The 18038-nt window shown below is 40.7% G+C and overlaps 1 protein-coding gene across 4 annotated transcripts in view; it reads right to left on the bottom strand.

Moving 5' to 3' along the window:
• Positions 1 to 18038, bottom strand: part of ankfy1 (ankyrin repeat and FYVE domain containing 1) — a 93133-nt gene that overhangs the window by 38017 nt on the left and 37078 nt on the right. For all 4 annotated transcript variants that reach the window (XR_006315831.1, XM_043718812.1, XM_043718811.1 and 1 more), the window contains exons 5-7: positions 15341 to 15464; positions 12040 to 12189; positions 11085 to 11250 (exon numbers count right to left, since the gene is read on the bottom strand). Coding sequence is in view for 3 of the 4 variants with exons in the window: in XM_043718812.1 (XP_043574747.1) it covers positions 11085 to 11250; positions 12040 to 12189; positions 15341 to 15464 (440 nt within the window). In the remaining variant the exon portion in view is untranslated. The remainder of the gene's footprint in view (positions 1 to 11084; positions 11251 to 12039; positions 12190 to 15340; positions 15465 to 18038) is intronic.

Here is an 18038-nt window from a genome sequence, read left to right as displayed (position 1 = left end):
ACTTCAGTCGCTGTTCGTGGAAAGGACTGTGCTGTAGTTGTTACACAAAAGAAAGTGCTGGATAAGCTATTGGATGCCAACACAGTCACTCACCTATTCAGAATAACTGAAAACATAGGCTGTGTAATGACAGGAATGACAGCGGACAGCAGATCCCAGGTACAGAGAGCTCAATATGAAGCTGCAAATTGGAAGTACAAATATGGCTATGATATCCCAGTGGACATGTTGTGCAAACGGATTGCAGATATTTCCCAAGTATATACACAGAATGCTGAAATGAGACCTCTGGGATGCTGTAAGCAACTTCTTTATGCGTTACAGATAGAAGTTTGATTACTCTGAATCACGTTGACAAAAGTAAGGAAGATGTGTTGGGTAGGCTAGAAGTTATTAAGGTGGACAAATCCCCAGGAGCAGATGTGATCTATCCCAGGATGAGGGAGGCGAGAGAGGAAATAGCTGGGGCGCTGACAGATATCTTTGTGGCATCCTTAAACAGAGGTGAGGTGCCAGAGGACTGGAGGGTTGTTCATGTTGTCCCCCTGTACAAGGAGGGTAATAGGGATATTCCAGGTTACTAGAGTGAGCCTGATGTCAGTGATGGGAAAGTTGCTGGAGAAGGTACGGAGGGATAAAATCTACTTATAATTGGAAAAGAATGGGCTTATCAGTGATAGGCAACATAAAGAAAAAAAAAATATATAGATAAGCTGCAGAACTGGGCAGAAAGGTGGCAAATGGAGTTCAATGTAGTTAAGTGTGAGGTGATCCACTTTGGTAAGAGTAATAAAAAGATGGGGTACTGGGCTAATGGTCGGATACTTGGTAGTGTGGATGAGCAGAGGGATCTTGGTGTCCATGTACACAGATCTTTTAAAGTTGCCACCCACGTAAATAGTGCGGTGAAGGCATATGGCGTACTGGCTTTTATTGGTAGAGAAATTGAGTTCCGGAGTACTGAGGTCATGTTGCAGTTGGGGGGTTAGGTATAGGACAGATGTTAGGGGTAGGTTCTTTACTCAGCGAGTCGTGAGTTCATGGAATGCCCTGCCAGTAGCAGTGGTGGACTCTCCCTCATTATGGGCATTTAAGCAGGCATTGGATAGGCATATGGATGATAGTGGGCTAGTGTAGCTTAGGTGGGCTTGGATCGGCGCAACATCGAGAGCCGAAGGGCCTGTACTGCGCTGTATTCTTCTATGTTCTATATCTTTCCCATTTCACCCTAAACCTATGCCCTCTAATTCTGGACTCCCCCACTCCAGGGAAAAGACTGTCTATTTATCCTATCCCTGCCCCTCAATTTTGTAAACCTCTAAGGTCACCCCTCAGCATCTGACACTCCAGGGAAACCATTTGATAACAATTATAACATTTTTCTGCTGAGCTCCCTCATCAGCCTGAAAACACTTTCCCTCCAAAGTTTGAAGGTTTCATGCTTTCCTGTAGAGGTTGTTACTGAAACAGCAGTTGGGCACAGACACGAATGGAGTCAGTACCCTGGGAGGGCAGGTGGGAAACTGTCTGGAGACTGCCTCGTATCAATTCCTAACTAGCAGGTAAATCCCTGCTGTCAAAGAATTGCTGTCATTTCCAGGAGGAACTGAGGGATGCTTAAAGCAAGCTGCAAACGTTTTCTAAAAATAATACACAAATCCAACTTTACTGAGTTGCCAGTTAAAACTATTTATGTGCGAAGTTGGGGCAGTTGACAGGCATTACAATTTAGAAATTTCCAATGCATAACCATCCAAGCATGGGAGAACAAAAAATGTTGGGTCTGAAAGCAGAAAGAAATTAATGATGGAAGGTCACTGATCTGCTGTATCAATGCCCTCTCCACACGTTGCCTTAATTCCTGAATATTTACAGCAGCTTGTTTTTCTCTAATTCCAAATTAATGCTACATTCCATTGCATCAAGTGGCTCAAGGTCAGAACAAAACTTTTATTAACAAACTGCACAGCAACCACAACTCCTCTTCCCTCCACAAGATGGCAATCTGTATATGCTATTTAAGCAACCCTGGATACAGCTGGCAAAACTAATAGTGTTCTAAGATTCAAATGCAAGCTTATTCTTTGCAGTTATATGCAAAACCTTCACTTGTATACAATTAAAAGTTATACCCCCAATATAAAGTAGCCTCAGGCTGTTTCTCAACAAATCATAACACCACAATATAGTTAATTTTGCACTAATGCCAAACAAGTAATGGAGACTCATGCAGATAATATAACTGTTCAAATGACAAATGATAAATCAAAGATTTTTGTCTGCTGTCAGAGGTCAGCAATCTCATTAAGTAGCCAAAATCTCAAAACTGGTGGGCGAACCACGTTTTCAAACCAAATGCCAAGCCTCTAGCCCTCCATACACAATACTTCACTTTTCCAAGCTTCATCAGTTCAGTGATGCCCTCCACTTCCTATAAATCTGTTCATTTAAACCTCATCCACTCCTATTACAAGATTCCCACATTAGCTTTTAGTTCCAGAGTGAGTATATCTGAAGCAGACTTGTTCAATCAGCCACCAAATGTGACTGGCCTGAATGGTGTGCCAACAGGTCAACTCACCTCTCTGCCAAAGCCACCTTTTCTTCACTAATGGTCTCCTTTATCCACTCTCCAAATGCAAGGAGCTCATGGGAGTTGGGAGCTTGTCACCCAGATTAATTCTAACCAGTCAGTCAGAAGTCTGCCCTTTCTCTCAACTCCACAAGAATCACAGGCTTAAGTTCTCAGCTCTACCCCATGAGTAACCCTCGTTCCCAAAAGGCAACTACTTTTTTTTGGCTGCAGGCCTACAGAATAAATGCACCCCACCTTTCTGATATTTACATTCATTCTTCAGGTATGTGGGCCTCTCTTACTTGGTTATAGAACATAGAACAATACTGCACAGAACAGGCCCTTTGGCCCACAATGTTGTGACAAACATTTGTCCTAGCTTAAGCACCCATCCATGTACCTATCCAATTGCTGCTTAAAGGTCGCCAATGATTCGGACTCTGCCACTCCCACAGGCAGCGCATTCCATGCCCCCACCACTCTCTGGGTAAAGAGCCTACCCCTGACATCCCTCCTATACCTTCCATCCTTCACCTTAAATTTATGTCCTCTTGTAATACTCTGTTGTACCCGGGGAAAAAAGTCTCTGACTGTCTACTCTATCTATTCCTCTGATCATCTTATAAACCTCTATCAAGTCACCCCTCATCCTTCACCGTTCCAATGAGAAAAGGCCTCGCACTCTCAACCTATCCTCGTGCGACCGATTCTCCATTCCAGGCAACATCCTGGTAAATCTCCTCTGCACCCTCTCCAAAGCTTCCACATCTTTCCTAAAATGAGGCGACCAGAACTGCACACAAATGTGGCCTTACCAAGGTCCTATACAGCTGCAACATCACCTCACGACTCTTGAATTCAATCCCTCTGCTAATGAACGCTAATACACCATAGGCCTTCTTACAAGCTCTATACACCTGAGTGGTTCTACTCATGACTGGAGCATCTTCAGTGTGGTTTTCTCTTCCTCCCCTTCCACTTAACCTCATGAGTCACTGAGAAGAACCACTTTGCCTCTCTTCTTTTCAATTAAGATTGTCCTTAGTGACATCAGCCACCAACACAAGGTGGGTGGCAGCAGGCTTGAGGGGTGAGATGGCCTACTCCTATTCTTAGACAACACGGATAGATACCTCACTTAACTCTTCCGTTGCTTGTGTACTATTTGCCCAGTAATAAGATGAGCCACAATTCCTGCCTATATTGACATAGTACCTTTAAAATAAAAGAAAGCCATCCAAAATGTTAGAACTAAACCTAAAATACGATATCAAATCTTCTACCCAATTACCTCATAGTAAAGGTACAATATTAATATGTAGCTAAGATCATAACACACCTGTGCATTCAAATTTGAGGGAGAGAAGAGTGGAACTAAGACTGCTGTTTTAAACTTTAAAAAAAATGACAGTCTGAAAGACAGGTGTGAAAATGGACTGGAACATTCAATTGCAGGATAGGCCGGTAAAGATAGTGGCACACATTTGAGGATGTATTTCAGAACACTCAGAAGTGGTACACTGCATTGAAAATGAAAGACTCCAGGGAAAGCATGCACCACCCATGGCTAAAAAAGGAAACTAAAGATACAAATATAATTGAGAGAAAAAGCAAATAATCCCAAAGTCGAGTGGCACACCAGTAGATTTGACAATATGTAGCACAGCAAAAAAGACGACTAAAAGATGAACAAAAGTTAGAGAAATTAAAGTCGTAGGGAAATCTAACAGGAAGCATAAAAGTGTTCCCAATGGTATTTTAAGGAAAGGGGAGCGAGAGCGAGCGCGGAAAGGAGGAATAGAGTGAGCATCGGTCTGAGTAATTAATAGAAGAAAAGGAGGAAATCACAGATGAATTGAGCAGATATTTTGCATCTGTTTTCTTTGCAGAAAAGATGAATAACATTCCAGAAATAATTCTGAATCAGGATGGAGGAAAAGAACATTTGAACTGGAAGCTGACAAGTCCCCAGATGGATACTTGTGGAACTTCAAGCTGAAATAATTTTTAAAAAGTGGCCGCTGAAAGTGTTTGTTCTAAATTTGCCAAAATTCCCTAAATTCTGGAAACAGTCCATTTGATTTGAAAATGGTAAAGGGGACTTTCTTATTCAAGGAAGAGACACAGAAAGCAGAAACTATAGACTTAGGCAGTCTTAATACAAATCAGGCATAGTCAACATAGTTTAGAGGAAAAAAAAACCATGTCTGACAACTTATTTGGGTTTTTATTTATTTGTAGTAGCAGCAAGCACGGTGGATATAGAGAACTCTAATGGGATTTACCTAGATTTTGAGAGCCATCTGACAAGATTCCTCATCAAAAGGCTACTACACAAAAGCTCATGGTGTTGGTAGTAAAACAGAACAAAAAAGATTAATTAGTTAAAAAGAAAAAAGTTTGGCACAAATAGGCCATTTTCAGTTTGGCAAAATTTGATGAGTGGAGTGCTCCAGATTAGTGCTGGCGCCTCAATGTATTTATATTAACAAACTTGGAAAAGTTGGTTGAGGGCACAAGGGTAAGTAGGAAAGTAAGATGTGAAAAGGGGTTTGCAAAGGAATCAAGTTAGTCAGGAGAGAAAAAAAAAATGCAAAACTTGGCCGTTTTGGTAGGAAGAATAGTTTATTTAAATAGAGACTTTGCAGAACTCTGCAGTACAAAAGGCACCTGGATGCCCTGGGACATAATCTCAGTTTGTATGCAAATACAGCTAGTGATTGAAGCAGCTGGGTTATCAATTATTGCAAGGGGAATGGGATATAAAAAGTAGGGATGTTTGCCACAGTTGTACAAGACCATATATGCAGTACTGTTTACGCTTCTGGTCTTATCTCAGGAAATAAATGTATCAGGGGTTCAAAGAAGGTTCATTTGATTGATACTTGGAATTTGGGGGAGGGGAGAAACTGGAGGAAAAAAAATTTAGACAGGCCTGGATCCATTGAAGCTTAGAACAAAAGATGATTTTGCCTAGGCACAAGAGGTAAAATGGCCTACTCCAACACCTACTTTGAATGTCTCTTTTTAAAATCAAAAGGCCTCTATATAAAAGAAGTTGCTACCCATAGCAACACACTCTCAACACATCCTAAAGCACAAAATCTCCATTGCTCAGACTCTGACCTCCTACATCCCTCAACCAGCACACTGTGCCCTGGCCAATTAGCCAACAGCTTAAATACTTTGTAGCTGTGTATCCCACAGTAATCAAACTCCAATACAACATTCTCTCCTTTATAGAAACTTTGTTTAGTAACTTCTCTGACCAAACTAGTGTTTCTCTCTCAAGGTATTCTCTTTTTCTTTCCTTCTGTGCAAGAGCAGTAGAAGGGTCATCATGCCAGTCTCTTTGTGGATTGCCCCAGTCAAACACTTCAGGTTCAGTGTTACAAGCCATGGCAAAGGGTTGAACCAGTGAAGTCTGAGTTGGTGTCAGAGCCAGAATTGGAGAGAAAACAGGTTCAACCTTGGGAGGAAAAGGACTGCTGTATCCTTCAGATACAAAGAGGAAACCACTTCAATTATTCTTTGACCTCATCACATGACTCATCAAAACTGAATGTGGGAAGTTCATACTGGTACAACTGGACTGGAAAGATTAGTCATAATTATGCCTCACATATCAGAAAGAGAAACAGAAACAGAGGCTGGTGGGGGGGGGGGGGGGGGGAAAGAAGACAGAAGGGCAGTGAGCGAGGAAAAAGTGAGGGAGTGAGAAAAAGGGATTAAAAAAAAAGGGAGAAAAAGACAAGTCCACAGCTATATTTTCAAATTAAAGCCTTCTTAGTCATAGCAACCAGACCTCCATTTCAGTTTATAGCCCTCCCAAAAAAACTGTGCGATCTCTTACATCATGAACTACTAAGACCAAGGAAAGCACAAAACTGCGAGGCAGGGGGAATCAGTAGATGACTTGCCCTGAGATCACTACCACCCAAATGAAAGTCAAGTTCAAAAGACCAAATGTGCACCTGGATGAATACAGCTTTAAGGGACATGGTGGTGTAGTGGGAATATTATGGATGAATAATCCAGCAGCTCAAGCTAATGCTCTGGGGACTTTGGTTCAAATCTCACTATAGTAGCTGATTAATAAACGGAATTCTATAATTCTGGAATATAGTCTTATCAATGGCAATCCTGAGAATGGTCATAAATATCCATCGGTTTCACTCGGAATCATAGAGCCATAGAGACATTCAGCACGGAAACAGTCCCTTCGGTCCAACTTGTCTATGCCGACCAAACATCCCAACCGCCAGTACCTGGCCCATAACCCTCCAAAACCCTTCCTATTCATGTACCCATCCAGATGCCTTTCAAATGTTGTATTTGTACGAGCCTGCATTTCCTCTGGCAGCTCATTCCATACACTCACCATCGTCTCCCTGTAGTTGCCTTTTAGATCTCTTTTATATCTTTCTCCTCTCGCCCAAAACTGATGCCCTCTAGTTCTGGACTCCCCCCACCCCAGAGAAAAAAAAAAAACTTTTGTCTGTCTATTTATCCTATCCATGCCCCTCATGACTTTATAAACCTCTATAAAAAAGGTCACCCTTCAGCCTCTGACACTCCAGGGAAAACAGCCCTAGCCTATTCAACCTCTCCCTGTCGCTCAAATCCTCCAACCCTGGCAACATCCTTGTAAATCTTTTCTGAACCTTTTCAAGTTTCACAACATCTTTCAGATAGGAAGGAGACCAGAATTGCATGCAATATTCTAACAGAGGCCTAACCAATGTCCTGTACAGCTGCAACATGACCTCCCAACTCCTGTACTCAATATTCTGACCAAACAAGGAAAGCATACTAAACGTCGCCTTTACTATCCTATCTACCTTCGACTCCACTTGCATGGAGCCATGAACCTGTACTCCAATGTCTCTTTGTTCAGCAACACTCCAGAGGACCTTATCATTAAAGTGTACAAGTCCTGCTAAGATTTGCTTTCCCAAAATGCAGCACCTCATTTATCCAAATTAAACTCCTTCTGCCACTCCTCAGCCATTGGACCATCTGGTCCAGATCCTGTTGTAATTGGATGTAACCTTCTCCACTGCCCACTACATTTCCAATGTTGGTGTCATCTGCAAACTTACTAACTATACCTCTTATGCTCGCATCCAAATCATTTATATAAAAATTAAGAAAAGTAGTGGACCCAGCACAGATCCTTGTGGCACTCCACTGGTCACAGGCCTCCAGACTAAAAAACAACCCTCCGCCACCACCTTTGTCTCCAAATGGAGAGTTGTCCCTGTATTCCGTGAGATCTAACCTTGCTTATCAGGCTCCCATGAGGAACCATGTCGAATGCCTTACTGAAGTCCATATAGATCACATCTACACTCTACCCTCAATCTTCTTTGTTACTTCTTCAAAAAACTCAATCAAGTTTGAGACACATGATTTCCCACGCACAAAGCCATCTTAGCTATTCCTAATCAGTCCTTGCCTTTCCAAATACATGTACATCCTGCCCCTCAGGATTCCCTCCAACAACTTGCCCACCACTGACATCAGACTCATTGGTCTATAGTTCCTTGGTTTGTCCTTACCACCCTTCTTAAATAGTGACACCACGTGAGCCAACCTCCATTCTTCCGGCACCTCACCGTGACTATTGATGATACAAATATCTCAACAAGAGGCCCAGCAATCACTTCTCTAGCTTCCCACAGAGTTCTAGGGTACATCTGATCAGGTCCTGGGAATTTATCCACTTATATGCGTTTTAAGACATCCAGCGCTTCCTCCTCTGTAATATGGACATTTTTCAAAATGTCACCATCTATTTCTCTACATTCCATATCTTATGTCCTTTTCCACAATAAATAATGACGCAAAATACTTGTTTAGTATCTGCCCCACCTCCTACAGCTCCACACAAAGGCTGCCTTGCTGATGTTTGAGGTGCCCTATTGTCTCCCTAGTTACCCTTTTGCCCTTAATGTATTTAAAAGCCCTTTGGATTCTCCTTAACTCTATTTGCCAAAGCTATCTCATGTCCCCTTTTTGCCCTAACTCATTTCCTTTAGGAAAAGGATTCGGCATTCTGTGCTGCCTCTAGCTTATACCAGGCTCCAAATGCACAAAAACGTGGTTTACAATTAACTGCCTGCACTAATTAAGACAAAGATCACAAATGCTGACCCTGACAACAAAAGATCCTGAAATGGAACTACTGTTCCTTCACTGCAGCATTTCCTCAGGCAACATGGTGGCTCAGTGGTTAGCACTACTGCCTCAGTACCAGGGACCCGGGTTTGAATCCGGCCTCGGGTGACTGTGTGGAGATTGCACATTCTCCCTGTCTGGCTGGGTTTCCTCTAGGTGCTCTGGTTTCCTCCCAAAGTCCAAAAGATGTGCAGGACAGATGGACTGGCCATGCTAAGTTGTCTATAATGTCAAGGGATGTGCAAGGTAGATGGATTAGCCATGAAATACAGGGTTACAGGGCAAGTGGGTCTGGGCTCTTCAGGTGGTCTTGACAGGCCAAATAGAATCTGTGTTTAGAAGCAGGCTATGTATAGCCATTCCATGGAAAGCTTTCTTCTTACAAAAAAGGCACCAACAGCACTCAAGCAGCTTAAAACCATCCAGGACAAGACAGCCCATTGGACTGGCACTCTAACAGCAATGCACAGTGGCATTGTGTGTAGAATGTACAAGATGCAACTGTCTCCCACAACCAGATTCAGCAGGAGTTTACAGAATTCTCACTTAGCTATTCATACTCAAAACCAGACTCAGACAAAACAAAACTGACAACACCTTTCAAACCATAACTCTTACGACCTAGAAAGGACAGGACAGGACAGGACAGATGTTTGGGACACCGTCACCTAGGAGTTTGCCCCAAACTCCCTCACTATCCTGAAATGGAACTACTGTTCCGTCAATGCAGCATTTCCTCAGGACTACCTACATTGGAGACTTCGCATGGAATCGAAAAACCTGGTGCATCTTCATAAATTATATTCACTTGCATAGAAGACCATCAGCATCAAGTAACGATAATCAAGCAAGGAATTAGCATCCGGGAGGAAAGAGAAAGCAAAGAGAAAGTGCAAAGAATCTTTCACTGCAATCTGTCAAACAAAAAAAGCCAGAAGTTTGTGTTTACTTAATATCAAGCCTAACTGAAGGTAAAAGTTGCAATGCAATTTCAACAGCAGGTTTCCACAGTATCTTTCAAAAGATCAGATTTCCAACATTACCTAAAGCCATTTCAGCTCGTCTCCCACAACCAGGTTCAGGAGAAGGAGTTTACAGAATTCTCACTTAGCTATTCACACTCAAAACCAGACTCTGACATAAAACAAAACTCAGCAAAAGTAAAACATAAGATCAGAGTTCAGAGAAATCTTTATGGTGTAATTTTAATACTTCTGCCAAACTTGAAGAACAAAATTAAAAGAACTCAATATCTTAAAGACTTCATAAAAACCGATGCACACACATTAAGCAATTGAACAATGTATCAAGTCTGTGCAAAGATCTTAGGGCTGCTAATACCCAGTTTCCCCAATCTACTAGTTGTGTAACCATCAATTCCTTCACGTTGTATTACCAAAACAATTGTTAGAAAGAAAAAAAAAAATCAGATTTATACCTCCTCTTCTAAACAGACAGGTGGATTAATCATGGTAAATACTGGGTTATGGGAAAGGGTATGGGCTGGATCCTAGTGGGATGCTGTTTGGAGGGTCGGAGCAACTTCAATGAGCTAAATGGCGTCTTTCTACACCCAGCCCCTGGAGGTGGGGTGAGGAGTATCTAGACTCTATAAAGAAAAACCAATGAGGGACAATAAATCAGCTGCCCTTAAGAGGAAGTATTTGTATGTGGAGTCTTTATCCCACACTAGGGTGGAATTTTAATGAGTATGAGTTTTTGGATATCAAACTTTCGTAAAATTGGGGACCCCTGCACAACTTTTAGCTCAGGAACCCTTTGACAGCATTGATCACCTACTGCTAATTGCCCTGCTGCTGGTGGTAATGACAAGCTACCTTCTTGAACCACTGCAACCATATCAGGACCATGTCTGGTTTGAGAGAGAACTTGCAAAGTGGTAGTGAATTTTGAATATGGTGGATAGGGTGTTAATCAAGCAGGCTACTTTGCCTGAAGAATATAAATTCGCCATACTTGCTCCAAACCAGATAGATCTCTAATTTTACCTGGCTCTGATAAAGTCAGCCATTCGTCTGAAAAATTAACCATGCATCTTCCTCCAGAGATGTCACTTAACCTCTTGAGTATTCCCAAGGTTCAGTTTGAGATTTCAAACCTTCCCAAAAATTTGCTTCTTTAACTTGCATCATACAGACTTTAGTAAATATGTATTTCCCAGAAGAGTGTAATATTTTTACATTAAACAAAATTCAATACTGACAAGCCACTGACATTTTAGAATCTGTACTGAACACACAAGTGCACAATTTTGCAAGCTATTCTAGCTACCAATATATTGACCTTAACAGCCTTGCCATCACTTTACCTCTTTGGATAGCTTTGTGAAGTAAACTCCAGCCATTCTTATCAACCATGTCAACATCTGCCTTGTTATTAACCAACGTGGTTGCAATACTTTCCAGCTGTCGTGACAGTGCCAGATCCAAAGCCAGGTCTCCATGGTCATCAAGTTCATTCAGTTTACCAGGCAACTGTAAAATGTAGTAATAAACAAATAGCAAGAGAAAAGAAAAACCGATTAAATGTTAGAAGACAGGAAAGAAAAATAGACGCTATATCATTGCACTAAACCTAACCATGTAGAAAATTAGAGCTGGTGATATTACCACAAACCTATTTCACTCAGTAAAGCCTTTTGACAGGAGTGTTGGTCTGTCTTGAGAAGCATTTCAGTTAAAGGTCACACGCGCGCGCACACACACGCACACAAAATATAGGTCAATGTTCTCAAACTATAGTTCTGAGTTTGTGAACCCCTGATGATCGGGCCCACCAGGTAGCTCCAGTCTATCTGCTGTTCCTATCCAGTTTGTCTTATTACTAAGTTTAGTGTTTTAGACAGGGCAGAGAAGAAATCAAGATTATTTAAAAGGAAATTAATGTACATATGTGCAAAATAACAGATATATGTACATGTATACAGATTTAAACTTCAGATCTTGGACTGAAGTTCCAGAGGCTACAATAAACCAATGAAGGTAAAGAAAACCTAATCCTGGGAATGGATCCCTAGTTAAAATGTTTTCAAGTCAGTTTTTGTTTCAATGCTTTCCATTTGTAGTGGGATTTTAAAATCTCAGTTTTCCTGAAATTGCAAGTTTCTCATGAAAAGCTATAACTTTGAGCCCAGGGTATACTGGAGGAATGAGGCACAAGGTTCTCCAAAGTTACATGTAAACATTTGAAAGGAATTACAGAGTGGGGAACCCTGAAGTCAGGCCTTCTGTGCATTGCTTTAGTTAAATGGAAGACACACCTACCTGAGAGTCCATCGCAATGAGGTAGAGAAATACAACATCTTCTCTTTCCACTTTGATAGCTTTATGCAAAGGGTATTCAGTCTTTGATTTAATCATTTTATACAGCAAAGGAGCAGTCATGCTACTGAAATCATCTTTCCTCAGATCATCCTGGATAAACAGCATCAGTGTTTAAGTGAAGTGAGTAGATAATCATTCCAAAAGGGATCATTTTCATTGCATATCAGCTGATACACTACTTGCATATATAGAAAGGTAAGCAGCTTTTACATTTCTATAGCACTCTATAGCTTAAAAAGCTTATAGATAATTTACATTTCTACAGTCCTCATTGCATTAGATATTTTAACATTTTATAAGGATAATAAATGAAGAATTATATAGTAGAAAGTCAAAGAGACACGTTGTAATGGAGACATTCAAGCATAAATGGGATGGTTGGTGAAAGCATTTGTTTCTATTCTAAAAAACAACTTTTTATACTCTTCTGTAGCAATGCCTAATGGCATTGCGCTCGAACAAAGGTGCATGTATTTTGAATATAATTTGTAGGTCCAAATGCAAATTGATTACATTTTTGACTGCCTCCAATCTCTTCAAGTGGCAGAATTTCAATTTCCATCTTTAGTAGCAATTGAGGTACCAAGCACTGCAAAACAATTGAAGGAAGTTTCTTCTGAAGGTCTCTAATGTTTCTTTGAAAAACTATTTCTTTCATGCCTTTCACAACCACAGGATGCCTAAAAGTGTTTTACATTCAATTAAAGCTTTTTTTGAATTGAACTGTTGGAGGAATACCTTAATTACAAGTGTAAAGCTGTAACCTACTGGCGCAACAACAGTTTAGTTGTGGTAATAGATCAGCAGTCAAGAGGTTTGCAGAATTCAACCAAAAGCATACATTTAAATCCCATCATGGCTGCAGAAGGATTTAAATACAATTTATTACGGTTAATCTATAATAAAAAAAGTTAGTATCCGTAAAAGTAACTTTTTTTTTTAAAAAGTGAGCGGAATGACCTGAAAGGTGAGGGAAATCAAAGTGAATAAATTGGATGGGCACTGAAGAGAAACTTACTGAGCTCCAAGGATAGATACTGGGGAAGTGGGGGAATGGGATCGCTTTGAGGACAGATACCGACTCGATAGATCAAATGGCTATAGTGAGTTTAACTTAGTCACAGAAAGACTGACGATTGTCCCTGTCTCTTATGGTGTCATTGCTGTTGGTGACAGATATCTGATGAATGCCTGCAACACAGAGCGTGTTGACAGCCCAAGATATGAGAAATGATGTACTTGAAAATTCATTGACTGGATACAGGCATCCCTATCAAGATCAGAATTTAAAATTGCTGATCTCCAACTGTCCTCAAAGGATGGCAAGGAGCCACCTTATTCAAGGCAAAGTAGTTTGCACAGGCCACTTTAGACAACAGGCAGGCAATCATACTGTGGTATCTGGAATCACATTTGCACCAGACTAAAAGGTGACAGGTTCCCTTCCCCAAGGATGTTAGTGAACCAGATAGGTACTTAAATAGCAGTTCAGTAGTTTCATCACCACCAATATGGATACTAACTTACTATAGATTAACTGTAATAAATTGTATTTAAATCCTTCTGCAGCCATGGTGGGATTTAAATGTATGCTTTTGATTGAATTCTCCAGACCTCTTGACTGCTGATCTATTACCACAACTACACTGTTATTGTTGCACCAGTCGGTTACAGCTTTACACTTGTAAATAAGGCATTCTTCCAACAGTTCAATTCAAAAAGGCTTTAATAGCATGTAAAACACTTTTAGGCATCCTGTGATTGTGAAAGGCATAAAAGAAATGCATTTTTTCAAAGAAACATTATAAAATTGGACACCTTCAGAAGAAACTTAAAATTAATTTTGCAATGCTTGGTATCTTGATTACTACTAAAGATGGAAATTGAAATTCTGCTGCTTGAAGAGATTGGAGGCAGTCAAAAAAACCCATGACATGTAATCAATTTGCATTTGGACCTGCAAATTATGTTCAGCACAATGCCATTAGGCATTGCTACAGAAGAGTACAAAAATGTATTTTTGGAATAGAAACAAATAGCTAGCAGAACAAGTTTTTTCTTCAGCTCAAACCTGAGGGACACATTTCACACGTTTAAGCAATCAATCCTCATAAAAATAAAACCTTTTTGATGCTGGCCGAGGGAGAAATATTGAGTGAGTACCTACTCTACCTTGAAAAAGAAACCAAAAGCTCTTTAACATTTGACTGAATAGCCAGAGAGGACCTCTGTTATATGTTGCATCCAAAGAGACCTTTTCTTGAAGGGGTATGGAAACTAAAATTGTATCCACCCTTGCAGCAGACCAAACTAAGAATGCTTTGGAAAGATATGATCCAGTTACTGATCGATTTAACCAGCACAGACTGTGCTCAATGTGTCTAACATTCATACCATTTTTAAATGTGCACCTTGGATTCTGTAGTTGGTTAATTCTGGGAGAAAAATGAATTATCCTTCCAATACCAACTAGCAAGGGTAAAAACAGCCTGGATGAGCATTTTACACCTAACACGCATAATTTAAATACAAACTTTACTTCAAAAGTGAGTATTGGATGAATTTGAGTCAGCAAACCTAGTGATATCACAACTGAGGAAAGGCAAATTTCATGCTAAGATTCAGCTACAGCACTGAAAACTAGTTACACTGCAGGGGTTTCTTCTAACCAGATCAACTCCGTTGCAGCACAACACCTTCTCAAACAAATCATCTTTACCACAGGGTTTTCCCCAGTCAATTACACCAAATTGCAGGAAATCCCTGTGCCACGCTGACCACTCAATACTACAGGGTTGTGCAAACAAGGAAGTTGTTCCTTTAATCTGTTCTGGAGTCAAACTCTGGGTGGAATAATTTTGGTGCCATAAATGACCCCATCCGATTTCAGGTTTTTTTGGGGGGAGGGAGGTGAGAAACCGTTCGAAATGAACATCCTTCCTTGGTTGTACCTTGTGGAGATCCCTACAGCTTGATCAGGTAAAGCAATAACAATACCAGTGAACAGCTGATCTGTCAGCTCAAATTTGGAAAATGACAAACAACATTTCTAAATCACCTGGAATGTTTGCTGTAAACAATTTGTCAAATACCTGCGGCGAATTTTGAAAATAATGTAGAGCTGTGGTATGAAATATAGCTTAGGTTCTCGGAGTTGACATTGATTTACATGCAACTCTGAAGTTCTTAGAATATTTCACTACAAAAGCTGCTATTATAACCACAAGTAATTGTAACTCACCCAATGGCTGGCTATAATCTCAGAACAATAGTTCAACAATGTAACAGCACTTAGCTCCTCTGCAGTCTGATAGAATCGAATACAGTTCCTAACGTTAACCAATGACATTACTCCTTTTTCACATCTGTCAATGGGAAACAGAAACAAACATCAATACACATCATACACATACATAATGAAAATCTTTCAACATGCTGCATTATCACCAGCAATAGGATGCTAGCATTCTCATGGACAACCCCTGGTTACAGGGATTTGTGTACACACCTAGATAGGAGTACGTTATCAAAGTGCCCTAGTCCCCCAAATAGCGACATCTTAGCCCAGCTAAAACATTTTACATTTGAACAAAATAAAGTCACTGTCAGAGGAATATATGCAATTCCTAACAATTAAAAGGTTCCCAAAAGGATAATTTTTTGTTGTTGTTGAAAGACTAGATGAGAGTAGAAAATGAAATCAATGCATTATACAGGAACTCAAGGTTTTTTGACCCAAAAGGAACTGTATGTAGACTCATGAGTAAGGTCAGCACATGCAGAGTGAGGGGACAAGTAATAATACAATTAAAGTCAATTAATTACAAACCTAAACTGTTGGGATTAAACAGGAACTACTCAGGATGAGCAACAGGAAGGATTTTATTCATTTTGTCAGGTGTGAGCATCACTGGCTGGCCAGCATTTATCCATCTCTTATTATATGGGTTGGTGCTGAGCTGCCTTCTTGAACTGCTGCAGAATACCTGCTGTACGTAGATCCACAACGTAGAGCCTTTAGGAAGGGAATTCCAGGATTTTGACTCCGTGACAGTGAAGAAATGGCAACAATGTTTCCAAGTCAAGATAGCAAGTTACTTGGAGGGGAACCTGAAGGTGGCCGTGTTCCCCTGTATCAGCTGCCCTGATCCTTCTAGACAGAAGTTGGCACAAGTCTGGAATATACTGTCCGAGGAGCCCCAGTGAATTTCTGCAGTACATCAAGTAGATAGCTCACTGCTGCTGAGCGCTGGTGGAAAGAGTAGATGTAGTGCCAATCTGGCATGTGAGAGACACGAGTGTAACTTGCCATTTGTCAGCCCAAGCCTGGATACTGTCCAGAACTTGTTGCATTTGAGCAAGATCTGCTTCAGAATCTGATTCAGCATGAATGGTGCTGAATGTTGTGCAATTGGTGAACATCCCACTTCTGACTTAGGATAGAGAGAAGATCATCGATGAGGCAGCTGAAGATGGCTGGGCTTCAAACTCTACCCTGAGGAACTCTTGCAGAGGTTTCCTGGAGCTGACATGACTTACCTCCAGCAACCACAACCATCTTCTTACATGTGTAACTCCAACCAGCAGAGAGATTGCCCCTTGATACTATGGAAAATAAAGTGTGAAAACATGGGAAGGGTTAAAGCATGAAGACCACTAGCAATCTGTGGTCTGTGGAATGCAGGATGGGATAAGTATAGTGGAATACTTTTACACCAATTAGCAGAGTAAGGTTAAGGCTGAAAGATCACTATGGCAAGAGGAGATAACAGTTAGTAGAGGTAGTTTCCCTGTTAAGTGTCATTATGACAAGATTGGGACCATAAATATTTGGGACATGACATTAAAATATCTAATTAATAATTAGTAGAGTCAGCTGGAGACAGGAGACTATTGTAATAGATGGAATAGCTAAATATCTATCATGACAGGTTAGTGTGGAATGGAGGATCACTGTTGCAGAGGCGATAATAATTTCCTAATGTCACAATTAGATATTTATTAAGTAGGGTCTGGAATGAAAGACCATCGCTGCAAGAGTTAGCACTAAATATCTAACCGTGAGATTAGAATAACATTAAGTAGAATGCACAACTAAAGAGATAATGGGAACTAACATCACTGATTTAATTGTGTAGCTAGAGGGAGGTACTTTGATCAATATATTTGGACATGTTGATAAGCTAACAGAAACATGATAAAAAAAATTTAAAAGCCATGGACCTGGAAGTTCGTGGGCATTCGAGGATCTGCTTTCTCAGTGTCACTGTTTTTTGTTTGCAAATAAAAGACCTACTGCTTGAAGAACTCTCCGTCTCCTGGTGATTCTCCATGACAATACCCACCAATTCCAGTTTTGCTAGGGCTCCTTGATGCCAAACAGTCAAATGCAGCCTTGACGTCAAGGGCTGTCACTCTAACCTCTAGGATTCAACTCTTTCATCCATGTTTAAACCAAGGCTGTTACAAGGTCAGGACCCAAACTGAGCATCACTGAGCAGGTGCTGCTTGTAACCCTTGATACCATCCATCGCTTTACTAAATTGGCTGGTTTGAATTTGTCTTTTTAAACATAAGGTCACAGCTGGGCAATGTTTCACATTGTCAGGTAGATGTCAATGTTAAGTGTACTGGAACAATTTGACTAGGGGAGCAGCAAGTTATGGAGTACAAGACTTTAAGATTGTTGTTAGTTTGTAGCCTTTACATTATACAGTGTCTCCAACCATTTCTTGATATGACCTGAAATGAACTGAATCGGCTGAAGGCTGATATCTAAAGCGGAGGAACACAGATAAAGCTTTATCTTTTGCAGCGATGTCCAAGCTCTCCAACATCAGGGATGGGGATAATTGTGGAGCCTCCTCCAATGAATTGTTTAATTGTACACCATTCACAAACAGTATGGCAGGACTGCACAGCTTAGATCCACTGGTTGT

Source organism: Chiloscyllium plagiosum, chromosome 28, assembly GCF_004010195.1.
Source record: "Chiloscyllium plagiosum isolate BGI_BamShark_2017 chromosome 28, ASM401019v2, whole genome shotgun sequence".
NCBI lineage: Eukaryota > Metazoa > Chordata > Chondrichthyes > Orectolobiformes > Hemiscylliidae > Chiloscyllium > Chiloscyllium plagiosum.
Note: the sequence above shows the minus strand (reverse complement) of the source record. Positions and strands in the feature narration are given on the sequence as shown.